Source organism: Ips typographus, linkage group LG16, assembly GCF_016097725.1.
Source record: "Ips typographus isolate SLU linkage group LG16, UJ_Ityp_2.0, whole genome shotgun sequence".
Taxonomy (NCBI): Eukaryota; Metazoa; Arthropoda; class Insecta; order Coleoptera; family Curculionidae; genus Ips; species Ips typographus.
Window position 1 is genome coordinate 8,349,754 of NC_138437.1, and position 24,742 is coordinate 8,374,495.

Consider the following 24,742-nt stretch of genomic DNA (forward strand, 5'->3'; position numbering starts at 1 on the left):
TACTTTCACGTACATTTATTTAGGTTATTATATAATATGTAGAAGCTTAAAAACATTTATAATAAAACTCCTCATAAATTCAACGTTCCTAAACTTTTTACATCATCAACTTTCCTGGATAAATGGATATAATATATTTTTTATAAATAAATAGATTCTCTGTAAATATGTAATCTCTCTAGGGTAGACTTTCTGCATTTTTCTTTTTAATCAAAGGTACGTCATTCGTAAGGTACTCGGAATTACTTTTGTAGATACGGTAAAATGTTTGTGTTTAAACAAATGCTAAATATTTTAAAATTATTACAAAATACCCTGCTGACTGATAGACATACCCTGCACATAATTTCATTAGAAGTATTTTTGCCTTCTTAGCATTTAACAATCTTAATATAAAATAGAAGCTTGCTACATCAATATTTATTAGACATTTAGTGATTACATGTTTCCATTTCAACAATAATTATCTAAGAACAGGTACAAGGGTATTTGCACATTTAGATATTTATTCTACTTTAAAATTGTAAGTATATTCGGGGCTGGCTTTGAAACCAGCAAGCATAAACAATCAACCGTTTTTAACTTCCAAAATTTCAACTAGGAATTAGGTTGATTTTGCATATGCGTATGTTCTTCTAAACAACCAGCCCCTACAAAAATCTTATAATAACAATGTTATATTACCAAATCTTAATATCTATCTTTGTGGCGTTGTGCCGCACTCAGGAAACTAAAACCACCGTTAATGATTAAGTTCTAAACGGCAATAAATGACGAAAAGTCATAAGAAGCCCAATGGTGGTTCTTTTTACCAAAGTGAAGTACATACTTAACGCTACTTGAACTGGCCAGTTACATTTAGAATTTTCTACGCATATGATAAATTTGGTTATATTACTTTTAATTGTGGGATTTATAATCGAACTTAATGAACTTAACATTATATCTATTTAAGTAAACCTTTATATCCAGCCCCGGGGTGTTATAGAAAGCACACCGAATTAGACGACAATGTCATGCAAAACATCGAAAAAAGAAGAAATTGACAATTAACATTAACATGCAATTCACATGTAGATTGATAAAATGCCATTGACAACAAGATCAGTAAGAGCTTAAAACATTAATATTATTATATCAATGCATTGTTTTTTAAGCCGGCTTAAAATATGACACACATAGTTATTACACAACACTAAGATGAGCAAATAAATAACATTTATCAAACGCAATCTACGAGCCACCGTCAAAAGAAGGTTCAGTTATAGATAGAAGAGGGACCTCCGTTTCATCTCGAACAACTGTTTTAGAACATTCGGGTACCAGGTGGTTCCCTTCATTACCACTATGGTTAATTTTAATGGATCTTTCAGATATGAAATCAACATCAGCAAGGCTCCTTCTTAAATCTACAACTTTAGTAGGCGAATTTTGTGACTCTTGGTACGCGCTCCAAGGGCGCGGAGTACTCGGTCTTGTTGGTACTGCCGAGTGCTCCTGGAAAATATTGGTCTCTCCAAGGAACTTGTTATTAGGTTTTTCTCCTTTTAGCCAGTAGGTGATTACTTTGCCTTTACCCTGTGAAAAGTTAAATGCAAACTTCACGTGTAGATTTTCTTGAAGCAATTATGTTAATTCTTTTTTTTTGTGTGTTGGCTTTTTGGAGTAATATTACCGCAAATTGGTTAGTTTAAACTTTTTATTGTTACTTGTTTTACAGGAACAATGCAGTGCTCTTGGGTAAACTTCTGCTTTTCCACAAATTTCTTCTTTTGAAGATCGGTATAGTAAAAGCATACACTATACTACTGTAATTTTATTTTTAATTTTGATTTCAGTTACTGGTTATTACTACCGAAGGCACTTTCGGGTATATTCAAGTATATACACAGTACGACCTATGGAATAGAAAAATCCCAAAAAGAGAACAACACTACAGTAATTAAATACAGTGTGTCCCAAATCCAAAAGAGTCGGTTAAATGGGGAAAGTTTTAGAGAATTTTATGTCAAACTTATTTCCAGTTTCCAAATTAAATTATCCTTCTCCGGAAAATTGGCAAACGTCAGAAGCTGCATTTTAAACACTCTGTCAAGCCAATGTGAGACTGTTTAAAATGCAGCCTCTGACGTTTTCCCAATTTTCCGGAAAACGGAGAAAGATAATTTAATTTAGAAAACGGAAATAAGTTACTCATAAAATTCTCTAAAACTTTCCCCATTTAACCGACTCCATAAAATAATTTTTTATTGAATCTTGCAGACTCAAAAAGCCTTTTTATCTTTCAATTATAAATACTTAACATAGTTCAATTAATCAACTGGATTGCCGAATAGAAGAAGTAAGGACACCCTGAAGAGCACTGTGTTGTTTTATCTCTCTGAATGCGGCCTGCAATTTGGAACCATCTTAATAAATTACAAAGTTTTAGGTTAAATAAATCCAAAATTGATGCTAAGGTTCTTTAACCCAAAACCCAAAACCAAACCTCGTTTTGCAACTACGAGATTGTGGATTTGTAAAAACTTTAGTGGCAAACTAACTAACCTTAAGTCAATAGTTTTGTTATTAGAAAACGAAAACTTGAAGACAAATAACGATTTTTTCGTTTTACTATAATAGAAGAATTTTTAGTCGATTGTATCGCTGGTGCAGTCATTTTCTAAGTTCTTAAACAATACTCGATTTAGGCAACCAGCATGACATTTACTGGTAAGTTCGCTTACCTCGCTGGTTGCCGTTCGATAGTGTTAAATGTTTTGTACTTTTTCAGTGTTACCTTATTAACTATATTGTACTACATAGATCTGGGAGTAACGAATATGGATATTCAAAAAAACAACAAAATATTTTAACAAAAACAACATTTTGACTTTCTATAAAACTATAAAAGGCACTTTTATGAGGCAGTTTGTTGCAATAACTTTGCATTTAAAGTTGAATAATTTTCGTTCGGACTCCGCTGTTTAACCCTCTAATGTTAGAATTTTACAGGAAATTAAAAACGATAATTATTTCTGACTTAATTATTGCCTTGGTCGTTGTATTGAATCTTATTCTCACTACCTTATCTGTTGCCTTTATTATGACTAAGGTAAAAAACTATATTTTTGAGTACACAACAAGATATCTATATGGATGTTAGTTAGTTAGTAATTGAGTTTGGAGAACGAAACCCAAACACAGGAAATTATATGAAAAAAATGCAGAATTCTTAAAAGTGGAAAATAAGCTTGCGATTTGAATTTAGGGTACTGAGATGACCAGATATTTATTGTAGCAAAAACAATTTGAAAGCATTCTATTTTCTGTACCAAATTTGCTAAAAAATTAATTAATATGATTTTTGTAACAAACTTAAGTAAAGATTTCATTATTTCTTAAACTTATGATGGCCTCAAAGGTCCACCAATTCCCTGAGAAAGATTTATTAGAATATCGCGGTCGATTTAACTTTTGTTCCAACTCGTTAAATAAAAATGTTTCTACATTAGAAAATTTACATTTAGTTATTAGTATGATGACTGAAAGTTCATCAGTTCCCTGAGATATTAGAATTAATGTTATTGTTCCGTCTGAGATCAAGTTTCTTAATAATGCTTTATTAACACAAGTCTGAGACTTGTAGGCTATGGAAGACGTTTTGATAAGTTTCAAAAATTTAATTCTAAACCAATAGTATTGAAAAATTAAGTCTATACCTATATTATTATGACGTAAATACAGCAAATGCACATTTGTTTTTCAATTTTGAAAGTTTTAATTAAATAAAATCCTACGATGGTTTTAATTTTAATAAAGATATTACTCTAATTAGAATTAAATGAAAAGTAAATTTAGTTTCTGGAACTGGTGCACCAACCTTTATTCTATTCTATACCTATAATTAGAGATTATATATCTTAATTCTATCCAGCAGTTGTGTAGTTGGTTTTGAATATATTTGAAATAAATAACAACAAATGTTTGCACCTTTTTACAGATTTTTAATTTTGTTTTTGTTTTCCAGTAGTCGTTTTTAGAACTTTCTTCAAAATTACTGAAAACACAATAGTATAATAGTAACGTACCATTAATTAAAAATTCAATTTAGTCTGCCACTGTAGGATTTATCAAGATACTACCAATTGCAGTTTACTGTTCTTTCTTCAGTACAGAAATTTTTCGGTAATATTACCCCCTGCCATAAGAGTAAAGGCTAAATTTATGAGATCAGTACGAAAAAAGTCAATAACAAAAAAGCAATTTTTTAATCCTGCAAGCGTTGGAAAGTTTTATTATTTCTCTTGAAATGGTATCTTTGTGTCCATAAAAGTTATTCAATTTTCAACAAAACATAAAACTATCTATTTGCGTTTACTGAAAACTAATGAATGGGATGAATTCCATGTTGCTTACAGTCTACCTCGTTTTCAAATCTTGCCACTTTAGCACTATCCTACATGTTGATTTAAACCTTGTCACAAGTTGACAAGTAGAAAAAGTTATTCTCAAACTCGGTTAAAAAAAAACTGTAATCTAATTTGTTATTTAAACCCTTGTAAATAAGAAATAATAAATATAATTTTAATACTAAAATGAGACCCAAAAACCCCTCTTGAAACTACTTATTTAATATTAAAATGGAATATGTTAGTTTAGGTCCTGTAAGAGTGCACCAACTACTGTGAAATCAAACTTAACCTAATCACATCATTACTAAACCTAATTTGGTCAGTCTTATTATTATATCACAATAATGATTCACAGACATAAATGATATGTATATGAGCACTTTTAATGAATTAGGTATATCCAGGAACTTCAAGTCAAGCTAAACATGTTGTTAACAATCAAGATTCCTTGTTAATAACAAGAGTTTAATGAGCCCTTTATTAACTAGCAAGTTTGGTAATTTGGCAACAATGTCAGGCCTGAAATTTATTTTGACTGTATACAAATTTTATTTGAATCTATACATATTTACAGTTTGTCTCACTTTTATGGCTGTAGTATTATTTATATACAAATTATGCACAGATAAAGCGTCCTTGATTTGTTAATTTATGTTACATTGTTAAAATGATGATTATATAGACAAAAAACCCTTAAATGTTACCAGTATGTACAGTTGGTGTTAAAACGCCTTTTACGATCTTTTAAGACAACATTGAATGTTGTCAAGATCGGCGAATGTAACATAAGCATAATTTCCCGTGTACTAACTGATGTATTCACAAAAATAAAAATAACTCTAGATGTGCAGTACAGTTAATAAACTAACATTACTCCAAAATTGATTGTCCTGTTTTATCAGAATTTCAGATTTAGGGGTCTTGGGAAATGTTGGTATACTACACGTTAATCCTAAAATCGATCAACCACTGAGATGAATAATTCAGATAATAATTTTCAAATTCGAAAACGAGGTAGACTTAGCTAATTAAATGTCACCTACCCAGTAGTCGAAGGCAAAACCTTGTATTATATTCTAAAAATAAAACTTTTTGTATGCATTTCATTTAGGGCACCGTCTGAATAAAATTTAATCAAGATCTATCTTAACAAATTTTGTGTAATACCTTTACGGAAAGACAAATTGAATTTTTTGATATTGCAGCTGTTCCGTACTTTTCCTAATTAAATAACCATAATGAAAATGTTTCGTTAAAAGTAATAAAGCATTTCCGAAAAGCTTGGCTTCGAACAAAAATAGAACAATTGCAGTTCAAACACTTAATAATTTCACCAGAATCTGCGGTTGCCTTTACACCAATTCTAAAGCATGCTTGGCTACGAAACAACCGCCGATGCCGGGAAACCAATACAGAAACAGAAACGAACACTCGACTGTACAACCAGACTAATCGATGAGAGTCCTCTCTTCGATATACAGAGAAAATTCCCTTACCTTCATTTCAACTTCTCCACGCAGTTCAGTTTCAAAATCACCAACCTTATCCAAAATAGCTTTTGTAGCACTGCTAATATGGATTTTAAGCGGCTGCCCGTTCTGCTCCATTCTAGATGCGGTGTTTACAGTATCTCCGAAAAGGCAGTATCTGGGCATTTTATGCCCCACAACCCCTGCTACTACGGGGCCGCTATGTAATCCAATGCGTAAGAGCAACGGTGTGTTCGGCTTATGACGTATTTTGAATTGTTTGATCTCTCCCAATAAATCCAAAGCTAAACGGCTGATTTCAAATGCGTGTTTTAAACCATTACGTTGAGGTAAACCCGAAACTACCATGTAAGCATCTCCAATTGTTTCCACCTGAATTGGAGAGAAAATGTTGATTTGTTTAAATGGTTGTGCGCAGAATGTAGGTGGAGCTTAGTAAGGTTTGGAGTAAAGTATCTCTGAACATCTCATGACGACTTCTCTATTTTGGTTAAATATCTTTTGACTTAATGAATTAATAGTTAATAGAAATACATACTGAAAAACAAACAAATTTTAAAGGCTTTAAGCTGGACATGTCATCATAAATGAAAGGTAGAAATACCAGTTAAGCCTTTAAATCGCCTCTTAATTGCAGCTCAATATCACTCAAACAACATGAAGAAATGTTTTTCATTACATACAGAAATGCACCTTTGAAGATTAGAACATATTTAACCATTCGGCGTAAGCTTTCATTCACTCAAATTTTATAAACTGAACTGAACTGAACAACTCCATTAGTACACCAAATATAAATCAATGACATTCGTAATGCTTTACTGTTGAAACAAACAGATTTTTTCGCAAAAAATTTGCAATCACATTTATGTTAAGACAATAAATGTCGTTATTAAAAAACACATTTATGCGAGTAAGGCTTTCTTTACAAATCAATGAATGTTTTGCAATGTAAATAGAAACAAGTTTTGATGACTTACCTTGTAGACTTCATAGTGTCCGACACGTGAGTCAAACAGACCATATAAGTCATTAAGCATGTCGACAACTTGTAAAGGAGTGCTTTCAGCAGAAATAGCAGTAAAGCCCACAATGTCACTGAAGTAAATAGTGACAGAATGGAAAGCCTCTGCTGTAACAGACTTTCCCATTATGAGTTGCTGAGCAACACTTTTGGGTAAGAGCTGATACAAAACTTCTTCGCATTTACGCTTTTCTTCCAAGTAGTCTTTGGTTCTGTCCTGAACGAGTGATTCTAAGTTATTAGCATATTGTTCCATTCGAGTCAGAAGGTTGTCGAGTAAATTCATGTCATTTTCTCTGTAAGCAAGAGAAAAATACTTAAACTCATTAAATTCAAGGGGTTGAAAACAAGGAACTATCCCAAATGCTCCAAGCTGTTTAGGTAATTATTCCTTATTGGTACAACCTAATTATTCCCACAATTTTCTACTTCTACACTACTATTAAACTAAACTAAACTAGTTTGCCAGGAGGCATTAACTGCAACCGATTAGTAAACTAGAAAGGTCAAGTTGAACAGCATCTCGACAAATCCATGAGCAAATCAATAGTGAAATTTAACCAGGGATGTGTTCTAAAATGCACTAGTTTGGTAAACTAACTTATATGCATGTATACTACGGCTGTATTGAATCTTCGACATATCGAGTTTCATACCGCTACAAGTTTGCAGTACAATGAATTTGTTGCTATAATTGTTAATTAATTTCCAATTATTTGCAATATTGTTCGAGTTTGCTAATCTTTGATATTAACTGGCAGCTATAAACTAAAGTTAAATGTAACACAAAGCGTCTACATCAAAAATGCTACTGATTTCCCTAAGGAAATAAGCACAGACTGTTGACTATCAAACAAGACTTTGCCAAGTTGCAAATCCCAATTACGTTGAAATAGCTTAAAAGCATAATGAATAGAACACAGAGTATTTCCAATTTTAGCATTTAGCACCCCTTAACAGCTTAAACGTTGTACAGAGAAGCACCGATTGACTTAACTTTGCCAAATAATTAGCTTTAGATTAGTAATTATTGTATCATGTTGTACTAACTTTGAAGACTTAATTCAACCACAAAGGAATCATAGAGAACTCTTAAGCTAAGTGGTATTGTAATTGCCAAATATTGAACGTTGGTAATGCTCTTAAGAAACAGAATCACGGCTTATTGGCTTGTATGAGAGGCCGAAACATGATTAGTATACAATATGCTACTAATTACTACAATTACGAGTAATTGCAGCTGAAACTCGATAAGTCCTTCACAAACAGTATCACTGTATACTTACACTGATGTGAATAGCCATGGCTTACTAGAAAAGGACATAATTTTTGTAGAAAATAATTAACAGTAGAGATAAAATTATATGGACTTGTTGACCTCATTATATACGGCCAAGTAACACGCAGCTTATTTTTAGCTAACAGTAATCATTAGCACAATTTCACTTTGAAAATCCATTTCATTTTATTTTTGCACAAAAATTCACTGCCTATCGTACATCAATGAATTATGGACTCTAATAAACTGCGACTATTTTTTAAAAACCAATTTTTGATGAGCCAATATTAAACGGACAGCCTATAACATCCTTCTATGGTAGTGAAGTGCAATTTAACGCTTTTTAAAAATGCCAGACAGAAGCTATTAAAACGCAAGCGAAATTCCTCTTTTTTTATTTTCATACAACACGGTTTTATGGCTCATTTTAGTTCAAATTGTTTACAGTTCTCGAACAGTAAATATTCAATTTCAGTTATTGAAACGACCATTTTATTGAAATGAAAGCTTGGAAAATAATGCTCATTCAAAAAGTGTATTTTTAAAAATAAGTCTCAATCAGTGATTTAAAGTTTGACTAAAAAGCCTGAAGTGATGTTGCCTGGTGAAGGTAGTTACTTTGAAAATTCTTATAAAGTGGGCCACCAATTTTTCTTGATGATACATTGGATTTAATACTAGTTAAACTGATTCTGAAAATATTACTTTTTGCAAAGTTGCTTACTTAAAAATGTTCAACAAATTCTGCAAGAAAACTTTTTAAATTACCCCTACAAATAGGTCAGATAAATATATCCGAGTCGCTCTTTTTCCAATTACATGGGGTTGTAAAACTCTTACCGCAAAATCTTGAATAAATGAAATGAGAACGATTTTTTATTTGTTGATCAAAGTTTTCGAGATGAGACATCTTGGTAATTTGTTCTCGCGATCTAATATAACACTTTGAGTTGAAGGCAACTTAATTGAGCACAATTATAATGTTGGTTAAGTTGATACAACTCTATAGAAAACTGTTTCAGAACGTACTTAAAGATAGTTAACGTTAAGATAACAGAATAAACTTATAACATTAGTAATAATAACTATTTAAATGTCTCTAACTAAAAATGCGCCTGGCTAATAAACTGGATTATTTCAGAACAATTCGCTAACTTTTCATTTCCTGAAACCAATTACCATAGATATAAATTAGCCAGGGTCGCGGCGTTTGAAAAACTGGAAATCATTGTTCGGAATTGCTTTAAGGCTTGTTAAAGTTTTGTTATGGTTAGTCAGCTAAAATACTGAAAAGGTTTCAATAGAAACAAATAAGCCGGCTCGAATTGTATTGTGTAGAACTTGTGGACCTGCTGACAAAAGAACTTATTGACTTGTTTTTCAGTTCCCCTGGGATAAGCTTGAATAATAGAGCGACTTCAATACCGGATACGTTGGATATTTTAAAAAAATCTTAATTTTTGTACGGCAAAAAGAATGATAAATAAAACTTACTTTCGGCTCATCTGTCGTAACTTGGTTTTAAGTGTGCTGAAGTCAGGTCTTTCATGTGGATCTTCTGACCAACATTTGTCTATCAAAGATGTTATTTCATCGACTTGTTCATTAACGTTCTCGCTTGAAATTGTTGGCCTTAATGGAGTACCGTTGTCATCAGGACCTTTTCGTACAGCTTCGACGATTTCTGCAATACAATTTTCAGCTTACAGCTACGGGGATGAATTTCAACGTTATTTTCAGGAGAGGAAATTAGTTTATTAATGGGTTAATAACCATATTACCTACCTAATTTGATTGTAATAAATTGATTTACATGCTATTTGCATATGGGGTTGCATTAAATTTATGTGCTTTTTGTATATGATTACAAGCCACGTTTATGCAACATTATTAATGCAGGGTAAGTTTGTTTTGCTGAGAGAATCAATCTCCTAGGGGATTTTGCACCGAGCATTACTTAGAATCACTGTCAATAAATAATCAAAAGTAGACGAGGGAGAATAAAGGTTCGTTTAATTAACTAGTCTACAATTTGTTTCTACGAATCGGATTTAGCAAGTCTAGTTAAACTAATAGAATCGATTACTGTTCGAAATCCGAAAACAAAATCCCCTTGCTTGGGACTTAATTTTTAATTAGCTTTGGTATGTTTCTGCCATTATAAATTAAGGTTTAACCTAACGTTCATCATTAAAAAATCCAAATGAAAATGGTAACAAACCTTGTTTATTAATTCAAATTTAAGTTAGAGAGAATCCACATATAGGCTGTTTTATCAAACCCTTTGAAACTACCATTATTTCCGCTTTAATGCGTTTCAGTTAGGAATTGCTTCACGACACAATTTCCTCCAGTAAAATGACTCGATTCACCACAGTCTATACCGCAACTAGCAATCATCAATAAAATGTGCATCGTACAATTACCGATTGTGAATTTCCTATTCCTCTTAGTCAACTTAGTCAACGCAAAATGGAATTAATTTCTGAACCACCAAACCTTTAATAAAAATTCATAATTGGCTTGTCATACTCAAATTATGTAACGAACCTTTTAGAGTAGTATCAGAATATATAATCACTTCACACAAAGATATAGGAAAGGAGATTAAGGGATTTATATCTTATTGGATTTCTAATCTGAGGGCCTTACTAAAAAAAATGAAGGGAAAGTAATCTCAGATAATGCTTTATATTCAGCTTTTGAAAGGACCATTGTATCTATAGCTGGATTGGCTTATATGTTTCCGGGTGTTTTGATCCTAAAGGTGCAATTTTCCGAAGATGCCAAAATACAGGAAAAACGGTATACATAAAACAAAATGATACTGTTGTAGTAATTTTTTCTGTCATAACGACAGCAATTTAGTATACTTCTTACCCTTTACAAGTGTTCTGTGCAAATTTTCCGGTTTTTATTACTTCAATAATTGCACTTTTTTGTTTTTTAATAATTTCCTCTAATTTTCTACATTGAAGAAGACAATATAAATAGGTGCAATTTCATCAACGTCAGTATAAGAATTATTACGTTATGAAAAAATACTTTCCTATCCGTCTCCACCATTGTAATGTCTTGTAGATGAACGTTTAAGTATAATAATGTTGTACGTAGGTGTTTGTTGAAAATACTTAACCGTAAAATAAAAGAATATATAGATTAATACTTGTCATTGGGTTACCAATAAAACCCCACCAAAAAGTATAAATTATTATGTTCTTTCATTATAAATTAATCTTGCAGATTTCAGTAAGTTAACTATACAGAAAATTTAGCCAATTAAATTGAGAAATAAATTTCTAATTAAATAAACTGCTCACTGAGATAATCGACCTTTACAAAAAACTCAAATCTTCCAAGTATTTTTTAGAATTGCCAGAAGTTGTTTACAGGCATCTCGTCAAAATATGTAAAAAATCTCTAACACAAACATTAATTCAAGTTCACCAAATAAAATGCCAAAAAAGTCGTATTCCTAAAAAAGGAAGAAATACAATCCTTTGCTTTTTACGTGCAATATAAATCACGGTTAGTGATACTGGAAATTATCGTTAAACAGTTTACCAACATAACACATTAAACACCCAAAATGTTACCATTTTACCAAAACAACCGCTATAAAAAATCACCACAAAATCTTAAAGCTAAATGAAACACACCAATTTAATTTATTTTCTCCACTTAAACGTGCCTGTAAGAGAAATTTAATAAACACTGTAAAAATAAACTTGTGGAATGCCGATATTTCGTTGAATAATGCCGCTCTCATATCAGATTTTATTGCCGAAGAAATCAATTATAAAGTGTCTTTTATAACTTGTGAATACCACTTTAATATAGCACCGTAATAATACATATTAATTTAAAATGATCAGTTTGGCGCCAATACACTTTGATGAAAACATGTGTATCATACCCAATTAAATTATGTAATAAATAATAAAGTTATATTTACTTGTATCCGGTTTGCCTGGGATGATTCCAAAGCGATTGATGAGGGCAGAACTGCAGTTGTCACACTTTAAAGTACAAATTGGCCTTATCACTTCTAGAAGGGGGCTCACTGCTCTTCTCGGACTAGTCGCATTGGACCCCCCTGGACTGGGGGTGTCCTCTCTAGATGGTAAAATCAAACACATTCGAAGTTGCTCCTGAATTTTTTCTGATGTTTTTACTCGGAAAATATTGGTGTCCCCATCAGGGGGTTTATCTAGACCAGAAGGCCCCGCGACTTCGGATGAAGCCGGGGGTTTCCGGTCTGTCATATTTTCCCTTCAGAAGCGCTGATGCGACTGTGGAAAACACCGTTTGCGACGGATATTTATTGGCCATCGCGGGGCAGGGAGGGGTGAAGCGCATAAACTTCGCTGATAATTTAAATTTTGCCCGGGGCCAAGGGGCGGCTGCTTCGGGGGAGGTGTCTAACGCAGTTGCAAAAGTCGGTGAGGGAAAATACATAATTTTCCAACTACGAGGTTTGTGAAAATTTGATTTTGAGTTCAGGGTTGAGATTCGGTTTCTTAATCATCGATAGAGGTTAGCTGGTCTTGTCACCTTAGTTAACACGTCTTTGTTTTGAGATGAGACCGTAAATTGAAGTTTCATTGCAACGCAGAGTGTAAAATCACAAAACTTTTTTTTTAATGCATCATATTGTTCATAAGCTTAAACCGAAACGCCAGAAACACAAATTGGGTTTAAATTGGATAGAAAATAGCAAAGCTTTGGCTGGAACATACCCATGTCATAGTTGACAGGCAATAGTTACTTACTTTGCTTGTTCATTTAGTTTTCAAATATTAAAACATATTATTTTTTCATTAATGGAAATTCTGAACAAAACTCAAAATATTTAAAAATTATGACAAGTTCCAATTCTCACACAATTTACAACACCATTTGTTTCAAAATTATGCATTTTAATTAACATGTTTTGCCTAGAAATAATTACCCTAAATCATAATAATTATTTGGTCCATCAATATTACATTCAGATAGCATCAAGTAAATAATAGACAGTTACTATAGTTACTATCATATTCTAGCCATTATGATCGGCTTCGTCTCATAAATTAAGTGGTGTAGTATCTCCTTTTATATACGTATCAATCACAATTTTTAAAATAAACAAATATCTCCTACGTGTCAAGTACCCATACCCATAATCGTCAGTCTACTTTTTTGTGCGTTCATCATTGTGAAATGAGTGAAAGTCGGCGTTTCCCTCGGTTTCCCCTATGCAACACAGTAATAGAGTCAACGTGGAAGATTTGGAAGTTTTCAAAATTTTGAAGAATATGGAATATTTACCGCATAGATGCTCTAGAAAGGATTTAGAGCAGAGCGCCACTGTCGAGATTTCATGTTCATCCGACTATTGGTAATGGGGAGAGCGAAGAGGTAGATTGCGAGATGAGCAATATTAAAGATGTTCAAGTGTGTAAGTTTTTATTTTAAGCAGTTTTTTCTATTTAAAACTGTTTGTTTTATGTTGCGAGTCTACTTGTTATAGTGTACAGTTACTCATTGAAATCTTGAGATAAGCAAAATTCGCCTAGTGTGGCACATGCTTCGTATGAAAGATATTTGCTTAGATACCGAGTGTGGTAATAAGACTTTGTTTAAGATTTTACCTAGTGTGGCTATAGTATATTAACTGGCGATGACATATGCTTTGCCACATCGTTTGCATCTACCTAGTGTGGTAATAGAACATCAGTTTTATGCTTAATTTTCCATTTTCTTCCAGAGAGGATGTTTGAATTTGGAGTATTTTCAGATGAGACATCTGGGGCAAATGATCAAATCCAGATTGTAACCGAACCTAAGACCTAAAATCCGACTTTGTTGACGATTCTTTGTGACGAAGAATTGAAGGAAAGATTTAGCTCTGGCCCTTGACTGTTTTGACAAACCAACTAAGGTTTTTTCGAGGTGTGATTGGTAAAAAAACCCTAGTAGTGTTATTACACTTTAGATCATTGAAAAACATTGACATTTCTCTCCAACTACTTTCTAAAAAACTGGCATGTTTGTTAGCTCTTGCTACAGGCCACCGCATTCAAACCCTAAGTTTAATTGAAATTGATAATATCTTTGTTCGTTCTGAAAAGGTTGAAATAAGAATAATTGGTAGGATAAAAACTTCTAATTTAAACAAGTCTCAACTTATTCTGATTTTGCCTTTTATCCACAATGACCCGGATATATGTGTAGCAGAAGTTTTACTCCCAGTATAAAGCTTCACGGGAGTCATCAGGGTTAGTGCAACTATTGAAGTGAAGTTCGATCTTAAGTTTGTTTGATCTTCTAATAAACCCCATTAACGTGAATACACTTTTACAGTACAATGTAATTATTAATTTGTACTACATTAAACTTTGATAAATGACTGATTAATGTAGTAAACATTAATTTCTTCTTGAGAGACCTAAATACATACAACAGTTGAATGATGATAAAAGTTAAACGTAAATAACAAATTATCCATCCCTGTAATGGCCATAAATTAAAAATGTCAACATCATGTACCTGTAGGCTAAGCCTTTTTGTCGATTTTGCAAAGTCAAAGAGCTGAACATACATAGCGATTGGGAGCAAGTTCAACCGGCAAACGGAAGCAAATTACCAAACAGCAATTTTTTTTTGATTCAAAAGCGCTTTGTTTGCATGTTTATTTTTAAAATGGTTCAATGCCTGTGTTTGATAGGTCGAATTCAAATATATCCCTCAGAGTATTATTAAATCGCTATAAAATTCATTTTGCTGTTATTTTGTGGTAAATTCGTTTTCCTTTTTCTAAATCACGTTGAACGACATTACGTTACTAATTTTACCCATCTAAGAAATCAATTCTCCTCTTTTTTGAAAACTGACAGTATTACTGCAAACAATTTTAATTTGTTAGGCAATAAGAACAGAAAACTACAAAAATAAGTTAGGAATATAGAAAATAAACTGGCACTAAAATCACTAAAGTGATTCTGAAATAATCACAGACATTCTAATACACCGAAAGTATTCTGAAGTATGTGATACACAAACCATTTTCACTAAAGAATTATGCAAATTATATGCGTTTTATATTACAACATCTATATCCTTAATACTTAATAATATTGATTTGGTGCAGAAATTATTATACTCTAGGTTTATTAATATTTTTTTACATTTCTAAACTTTGTTTACTTAAACACATAAAAATAGCCTTACTATCCATGAAATGTAATTCTATTAAAGAAAATTAGGATGAAATTCCGTTGCCACAATCTTCTCTAACTACTACACACGGCTAAAATCGAGCCAATTGAGTCCCAAAGGAAGATAAGAAAAAATGATTAACTTGTTAGACTCATTTGTTTGGGAACGAGGGAGAGAAATCGAATTTCCCACCTCGTAATGAGCGCAATAATGATGTCTATTAAAATTAGGGGTAAGGGGAGAAAGCAATTCCGTTGTTATTCGTTTTCCGGGGCTTACTGTGCGTGAATCAATTATATGAAGGGAGGAACTTAAAACCACGGCAATGATATATTCTATATAAAAAATGTATCGAAAATTTGCCTTTTCCGAACGTACCCATGAAATGAAGCATTTCGGCAAAATATGGAAAATTCCATGAAAACAGCTAAAGCTTTTTCGGAGAAATAAATGGATATTAGTTTATTGATGAATTCTGCTGAAATATGGTTTATTTACCAAATCGGATTCCTGTTGGTTTGCAACAGAATGTATGGATGAAATGATTTTGCAATTTCAAGTGTATCGATGGCAGTTAATTTATTCCATGAACTAGTTTTGTTTTATGACCCGCTGATGATAGTCGATCCGATACTATTAATTCCTCAGAATAGAATCGTCTCTATGATCTGTATTTGCGCTTGTGGCTCGTGTGTTTGGTTAAATAATTGATAACAAAGCGTGTTCACCATAATGAGTTTCTAGTAATTAAACAATTATACCCGGATTCTCGCTGCTTAAGAGCTTACAAATCTCTCATAATCCGAAAGTAAGCAGGATATACCGTCACGATATGCCAGGATTGTGTTTTCAACCATATGAAATTCTCAAGGAGGCATTTTCTTTATTACGGTCGACGGTACGGAATTAATTTTGCTAATAATGACACACTTACCTTTAGGCTCGTACACGCACCCTTTAACATAAAAAACGCCCTCCCGCATAATGATTTCTTCCATGATAATGCCAAAAGAGTAAACATCAGCCTTCTGGGTACCTTCAGGAGGCGGATTTGACATTCTTAGAAGTTCTGGAGCGGTCCATAAAAATTCTGAATAAAAAATCATTGGTTTACATGTTTAATTAACCTGTTCAAAATGTACTCACTTTTCCAATATTCATAAGAATCCTCTTCTATATCATCGTTTTTGTCGCAACCTCTTAAAAAATGCAAACCAAAGTCAGATATTTTAAGGACGAATCTACTGTCCACTAAACAATTTGAGGACTTTAGAGCCCCGTGAGACTTTATAGGGCTAGCGTGTAGATAACTCATTCCTCTGGCTATGTCGTTAATTAAAGATATTCTAAATAACCAGTCTAAATTATACTGAGAGTTCTCTAGAATATCTTGCAAACTCCCTCGAGGACAATATTCAATTAACAAACAATTATTCGGACCCTCTATACAGGCTCCGTAAAATTTTACTAAATTGTCGTTCGATAAATCTTTCATTGTTTTCAATTCGAATAGTTCTTTACGTCCTAATTTACCAATTTTAACTTCAGGTAACTTTTTAATTGCCACTCTAATTGATTTGTAGTAACCTATTCGGGCATACAGCTGCTTATCTCCAGCTAAACTCATTTCATCAATTTCCTAGAGAACGAAAGTTTACATTTACTAAACCAGAAAACTATTCTGTTTATTACCTTAGCAGATACGATAGAATGAATACTGCTCCTTCTGTCGTTTGATAAAAAGACTATATCATCATAACAGACTTTCCACGCTTCCGAGTAAATCTCAGCCCTTAATTTGTAATGTCTAAAAGCAATGTTTTAATTAAGTTTATATCTACGTTCTTTTGATGGGACTTAATTATTTGCAGATCGGGTACTGTTAACTTTTCTAAGACCAACTAAGCGGAATTTTTCTTTATAATTTACTCCTTGTTTTATAATAATTGATAAAGTTTGCTTTATAAAAATTTGAAAAACAAAACTTGTCAACAAAGTTCAACCTCTTGAAAACAATTTGTTTAAAAGCTATGAGGATTTAAGTTTTAGTAACATTTCAAAGAAGGAAGGTTTTTAACTTGAGTATAACTGAATCTGTAACTGAAGTATTTTCGATATTGGAGACAAAATTTACAGGAGCAAAGGATGAAGTATTTAATCAATATCTTATTAAATGTTCTTAAAATATATGCATGGAGATTTAAAACTTTATGGTATAATAGCCTGTTATTGTAATTCTCCTTTTCTAGTGCAATGAATAAATAACAGTCGAAATGCTTAATTCATTATACAGGGTGGTCCAGTTTTAAGTGTCAATAATTCACCATTTGATAGCTAATCAAAAAATAAGTTGACTTGCATTATGTCATTTTTCTGAAAAACGTTTCCTAAGGAAGATACAGTCCTCCAAATTTCAATTTAAAAAATCGTTTTATAGTTTAAAACTGCACATTCAAGACTTGCGAAAGTCCAAATTTGTACTGAATAGTCTATAAACTTTTTTACTATTAGGAATGGTCTTATGATTCGCTTTCTCAGACTGCCATCCTGGTTGAGTGTCTGAAACTGGCATTCAAGAACTAAAAAAAGTCCGGAAATCAAGACAAAGATTGTATTGTGCATGGAACTCATTTTTTACTACTAAAAATAATATAAAAGTTGACTTTTAATGCTAGAACTGACTTTACTAGGACTAAAGAGAGTCCAAAAGTATATTTTCAAGACTTTAATTGGTGTACAACTGAATTTTCTGGACTGGACAACAAGTCTAGAAGTAAATTAAATTTTCGGACTTTATTTCTAAAAATTAGTTCTCAAGACTATTATTGTAGCATTTGGTACCAACATTTTTTACTTTCATTACTGAAGAAACTTGACTTTTGAAAATAGTCTTAAACTCGATTTTTCAGTCTTAAAAAGCACTAAAAACAGTCTGAATTTCTTAGAGATGCTACAATTTATTGCACCTATGAGTGTAGAAGTCAATTTAATAGTGAAGAAGCTTGAAATAACATTTTCAAGATTAAGTCTATGAAGAATGTAAAAATTGTTTTTTAAGTTTGCTATGTCAATAACTTGGTTGAAGATAGTCTTGAAACTCGATTTTCCAAGCTGAAAGCAGTTTTGAAGCACTAAAAATAGTCCAGAATTCGAAGAAAATGAAAAGCAAAGTAAAAAGCACGAAAAGTTCGTTTTCAAGACAATTTTCATGAATCTAATGTCAATGTCCTGCATCTAAGACTATTTTCAAGACTAAAATATTGAAATTTGTCTTCAAATTATGAAAACTTACTTCAAATGGAAATTTTCAGCTTCTGATGTCACTTTTCATTAGTTCAGTCACATTTTGGGGTTCAAGTCAATTTTTAAGGTTTAAATGTATGAATTTGCAGTAACAAATTCTTGAAAAAGTAGTTTTTATGTTTACAAGTCAATTTTTAGTATTAAAGTCTCTCGATTTGCATGAACACTGGTTACAAACACAGTTTTTAAGCTTCTGAAATTTTTATCTTTTCTGATTCAATTTTCAAAACTAAAGTCTTTTAGTTTGTCTGGAAACTATGAAAACTGGCTACAATAATATTTTTTAAACTTTTTAATTGAATTTTCCGTTTCCAAGACAATTTTTAAGTTGGGTTGGGTTAGTTTTGGGTCTTTGACCGTAATAACGTGTAATAAAGTGCTTGTTCCAAATTTGATCAATATTGCTCCAACGGTCTGACAGTTATGACAAAAAACCGATTTTTTAAACAGAAATTTGAAAGATTGTATTTTCCTTAGGAAGCACTTTTCAGGAAAATGACATAATGAATGTCAACTTGTTTTTTAATTGGCTATAGATTGGTGAATTATTGACATTTAAAACTGGACCACCCTGTATAGGAAAGTCTTGAGAGACGATTTTAAGTATATTTTATGCTAACTGCGATATTGACTATGACGTGATCATTTTTAGGTTTATCAACCTGTAATGTAACTTTGACAGGTGTCAATAATTTTATAACAATAAAAAACACTACAACATTTCAAACCGTTTTGCCCTATCTTACAATGTGAATAAAACCTTTAATTATAGGAAATGATACGTGAAAAATATTTTGAGTCGTTAGGAGTATTGAAAAACGTTTGGGTTATGACAGAAATTGACATTTTTAAACACAATCAAAGCAAGCAGTTAATAAAATTTACTGATGCTCAAGTTACTAGCAATCCAGATAATATTGAAAAAATTGTGACATATATTAAAAACCTACTAAGCTATGACCTACGTGAAATTTGAAATATAATTAATTGTACAGGGAAGAACAACAGAGTGTGTATAACTTGCACATGCACATACGGCAATAATAAAGTTTAGTGTTATGAATAATGGAAACTTGATTGAATTTGCGGTAATTGATTGTATCGGAAGGAAACAAGATGTTGCGGGTTGAATTATTTCTCCATATAGGGAGCTGTTGACCGACTTTGCAGAAGTTATGTCCAGTTCGAAACTTGATTATTTGCGGTAACAAGGAGTTTAAGCAAAGTTTCCGCCAAGTTGAGAAAGTCGGGTTTAAATCCCGTAAAGATTTACAAATTGATTTTGAGGTTAAAGAACTTACCTATAAATCACAGTTAATACTATTACTAAACCAACACAAATAACGCTAATTAAAATAATAAGTAATACATTCACTTTGTCGTAACCTGAAACAGAACGTAATGATTTAATGTTTTCATTACGAGATATATGAAACTTACTAGGACATTTTGAGAGATCAAATCCGCATTCAGGTTCGTCTGGTGGAAAAGTAAAATTTCCAGGTTCCCAGTAAGTAACCGTCTTATTTAGTGTAGAATAAATTCCTATAATTTGAGAGACGCCGTTATCGTCTTGTCCTACTAGGGCATAATCAGAGACTTTTTGGGCGTTACAATTCAGTATAATATCGTTCTTGTTTTTGTCTATAAGCGCAACTGGTTAACAGCTTCATCATTTCTAAAGACAAAATTTACCTTGATATGTCTTTCCCAGCATTTGTTGAACAACATGGCACCCTTTTAGTTCATCAATTGGTTGTGTTTTATTTATGATTTCAAGGGTTTGAGCATATATAAGCATGCCATTATAGACGTCGTTTACATAAAACGAGCCTCTAAAGCTTTGGTTCAGAACTTTGTCAAACTCAGCCTCTCGATATGGATAAAACGTTAGGAAGGCACTGAAGCCCTTTTTCGCAAGTTCATTATTTTCAACGTCGTTATCGTCATACCAAGGCCTATCTGGATATGGCGCGCTAAAATGTCGATACAATTTTCTTCTATTTTAGCGTTATTTAACTTGAAATTTATTTACTTGTTGTATAGACCAAAGTTCAAGAACAAATATTCCTTTCGGTCCATCATTCCTAATTTCGCGGCTTCTATAGCCAGTTGTCTAATTTTCGTGTGGCTTGCACAAGTTAAAGTAACTTAAACAATCTGACGTAGTTCTAAATTAGTATCAACTAAGTATAAACTTACTTGCATGGTCGGTGCCAACTTTCTCTCTTAAAAAAGCCTCATATGTAATGTTTAAACTGATAATATCTCCCGTAACATAATCTACAGCTCCTTGTTTTAATTCCTGTAGCAAAGAAGATTGTAACAGATAACACGTTGCTTCTCCTGCCACTTCAAGTAAGTCATTTCTTTCCAAGAATAAAGAAACTTTTTTCCACTGGAATCTGAAAACTTTCCACTTTACTAAGGCTGGAATTACTAATGTGTTACTAATCACCTACTGTTTGGTTAACAATACCAAGAATTCTGCAAATGATGCGTATCCAGTTGACCCAATATTAATCAAATGATAAAACTCATTTTTCATAGTTACTTTTTTGGCTGAGGTAAATTCATATGATAAACCACCTGGGGTTAGGAGAGGTGTCCCAGCGTTTGCTAAAATTTTAGCTATCCTTCCCACACTAGCTGGAATTAAAATTTCAAAAATAGTGCATTACGACTGTTTTAAAGTAAAAATTACAATTAATTTCCGAAACACAAAATGGTTTTTAGCCATCTAGTTTCGACATCTTCAGTTCTGCCTAAGTAACCATGGCAGTTGGCGTATTAAGTAAACAAATAAAGAGGGAGCAATAATAATTTATCAGTCAGTAGCTCAATCGAGTTATAGTTTATTTATAATCTCATTTGCCGGTTACCTGCTAGCTTATCAGTTAGTACGACCGATGAAAACAGTAATAATAAAATTCCCCCGTTGACTGGAGTTTCGTAGATTATGTTTTTAGTGACTTACCTAAAGCGTATTCACAAATAGGACCAAATATCACATGAGGACAAAGCTCCTCATTGGCCAAAAGTATTTGTTCTAAAGCCACTTCAGATTTGCATCCATCGTCTAAAGGAATAATTTCGAATTCCAAATTGGGTAGTAGGTCTTTAACGTTATCAATCGCTTGTCGTATGACTAGTGCGATCTGAAAAAATTGTTCTTAAATTCAAGTTGCCCGCCACTGTTTCCAGGTTATTATTAATAATAAATACGGGAGTGCTTATACAAATCTGAAGTACTTTTACCTTTATTTTAAAACTCGGGTGATAACTTATCAGAAATTACTGTAAAATGTTGCGACTATTTATAGAAGTCATATGTAGACAATTTTTAAACAACTCTTAGTATCTGTTTAAAAGTTGATTGTTGTGTGCATATGGTTTAAAAATAAAATTTTACCTTTTCCTACATGTATTATATTGTGTCATAATAATAATTTCGTATAAATCAGTGCAATCTGATCTGTATTAGTAAATAGCAATCAATCATTCCGTTACATCAAGTAAATCAAAATTGCAGAGAAAATCGTTAAAATTTCCACTCTATGAGTGATTATATTGGTTTTTCTGCCTAAAACATAGGCTGGTGGTTGTTGTAATTATGCTGCGTCAAAACTACTGCGCTTAGCATCAAAATAATATCCACTGGAGACAGAGACAGTAATTTTTATTGTAAATACTTAAATGCTACTTCACTCTTTTAATTAATCTGATAAGAGTTTATACCTTATGAATATATGGACTGGTTTTCTGGACGACAAACAATTTGAAAAGCCATTAATAATTCTCCTCTTTCGGGTTTTCTATGCTTGTTCATACAATTTTCTAATTATAAAGGCACGGAGAAATTTGCTAATGAAAAACTAGGTAACATTATATTGTGTAACGTGACGCCAGCATTTTATATAGAGAAAGCCTTCTCGAACCTAAATTGCTTTCGACGTATTAAAATTTCGGGAAATGAATGTGTCGTCTCTGTTTACCGAGATTGTTGTTTATTAATTAAAGTACAAATACGGGTTCTATGTTAAACTATACGTACACTTTTGTTTACTATAAACAAATTCATTGAAATCGATAACAATTTACGTAAAAATGTATTACCCTGTTGAGATTTAAAATGTAACTTTCATCGCTTGGAAACAATAGTGCAATGCGTATTGTACAGCCAGTGCTGTTGCAAACATCACAAATCTCCTTTGGTCTCGTCATATTTTTACATATTGAATATGAGCCGTTAGTTGTGTCGAACATTGAACTACAGTTACCGATTGGCCATTCGTCATTCACCAACACCGAATTGTTAAAGATAGAAGAGGAAGATGCAGAAGAGAAGCTGAGTAAGCAAACCATCGTCAGTTCACGTAGCATCACTAGGTTCGATTAGGTAGCTGTCATCGGTCAGTGATTCACTATCCGCACTTTCAAACACATTTTACAAAAGACTTCGATAGACTGACTGATGGCTTGATAGCTGATGATAGCGAATATTGATATCATAGAGCGCGCAGTTATATATACGATAATCATTTTTGCAGGACTGTACTTAAGACCATACAGATTTCGTTTATTTATGTATTTATTTATTTGGTTTGGTTTTGCATTTAAAATTTAAGTAAACCGATGAATCGTCGAATCGGAGACTTAAAATTAGATCAATGTATTTTTAAACACGTGTAGCTGACGAACATCATATCTTTCCAACTGATTGTAAGATTTTCTAGGTGATTCATTGGCGTACATTATCAGTTTTAATTTTATCACCAAATGGATTTCCTTTTAATTATTACTGAGGACAACAGAAATGTAACAATACCTAAGATTCAATTACATGGTATTTTTAAACCGAATGCTTTTCCAGGCATTTGCGGATGGCACAGTGCTCATTACGGCAATATAATAACTAAAACGTGTTTAGTATAGCGAAAACATGGAAAAAAAGAATTTACGAATAACGCTCTTCAACCTAGACGCAGGTCAAACGGAAATTTTCAATTATACTACCAGCGAAACTGTAGCACAAAACGGAATAGAGCTAATTAATAATAATAATAAAAAAAAAAAAATAATTAAATTTATTTTTTCAAGTTACTTAAAATGTTTTTCACGGCCATTTTCTCCAATTTTTCAATCGAACCGTAAATCTTAATAAATTATCTGATCTAGAAAGGAAATTGACTTTTTCATTTTCTAATATAAATTTTGTTAAATCTCACACACACTTTCTAATATAAATTTTGTTAAATATCACTTTATTAAATCTGTTTTTAAGGAAAATTTGATTTTCTAATTATTGATGAAAACAAAATTATAAATAAATTTATTAGTCTAATATTTGTAAATGTTTTTTAATTACTTGCTGTACCAGGCACACATTCAGACTTTTTTGGTTATTGATATAAATTTATTAAATTTGATTCCGATTGAAATTAAATGTTGGAAAAATGTGTAAGGCTAATATAGGTAAAGTTGTATTCTTTTAAATGGAATATTGTGTACCTTATTGCATTTTCGGATAGTTCTATTGTTTATTAGAAAGATTTGTTAAATGAATGACTTGATGAGAAAATGGCGACCAAAAGTTTAAAATTCATAAAAAATCCGTTAAACCTAAGCTGATCAAAGTTCGAGGAATCATTCCTAATTTTTTTTGGAAATATTTTAATTCATTTTGAAAAATTTAGAAACAAAATTCTCTACTTTAAATTCAAATGGCATTATCAAATAGCTTAAGAAAAACTAAAATTGGCTCCATTTGGTCCCCATTAGCCCTCCTTACACATATTCCATAAGGTAATATTTTATTTTAAGGAATACATTGATTTATTAATAATGTAGTAATTGATCTAAATCAATGGTCTCAACCTTTCTGATTTTCCATTAGGTCACGTGTATTTTGCAAATGAAAGGTCATATGATAAGCTTCAGGAGCTTAGAATCTGGTTAATTCGTTTATAAAAGTACTGATATGTTACCTCAGTATAATATCACATCATTTAAAAACATTTTGAACATTTTCATGGATATCAATGGATAATTA

General features: G+C 32.1%; 1 protein-coding gene across 2 annotated transcripts; it reads right to left on the bottom strand.

Moving 5' to 3' along the window:
- On the bottom strand, positions 1 to 23,221 carry LOC145738677 (atrial natriuretic peptide receptor 1-like). Of its 2 annotated transcripts, none has more exons than XM_081993630.1 (16): positions 22,807 to 23,221; positions 21,668 to 21,848; positions 21,153 to 21,339; positions 20,893 to 21,095; positions 20,726 to 20,840; positions 20,386 to 20,666; positions 20,131 to 20,334; positions 19,992 to 20,076; positions 17,080 to 17,194; positions 16,534 to 17,026; positions 16,322 to 16,477; positions 9,682 to 9,871; positions 8,195 to 8,218; positions 6,865 to 7,204; positions 5,891 to 6,256; positions 1 to 1,578 (listed from the first exon to the last, which is right to left on the bottom strand). In XM_081993630.1, the coding sequence occupies exons 1-16, from the start codon at positions 23,071 to 23,073 to the stop codon at positions 1,234 to 1,236; spliced, it is 3,552 nt and encodes a 1,183-aa protein (XP_081849756.1). In that variant the 5' UTR covers positions 23,074 to 23,221; the 3' UTR covers positions 1 to 1,233. The 2 variants fall into 2 exon arrangements, with proteins under 2 accessions (XP_081849756.1, XP_081849757.1); XM_081993631.1 differs by lacking the exon at positions 22,807 to 23,221 and adding an exon at positions 21,395 to 21,572 and having other exon boundaries at positions 21,668 to 21,771.
- Between the last annotated feature and the right edge of the window lie 1,521 nt (positions 23,222 to 24,742).

Bases quoted from the DNA above. Each gene is read 5' to 3' on its own strand.
- LOC145738677 (XM_081993630.1), bottom strand. From the start codon at position 23,073: ATGCTACGTGAACTGACGATGGTTTGCTTACTCAGCTTCTCTTCTGCA. The intron at 20,841-20,892 runs GTAAGTTTATAC...AGATTGTTTAAG, and splicing joins AGTTGGCACCGACCATGCAA to TTACTTTAACTTGTGCAAGC. The intron at 17,027-17,079 runs GTAATAAACAGA...TTCGTTCTCTAG, and splicing joins ATTCTATCGTATCTGCTAAG to GAAATTGATGAAATGAGTTT.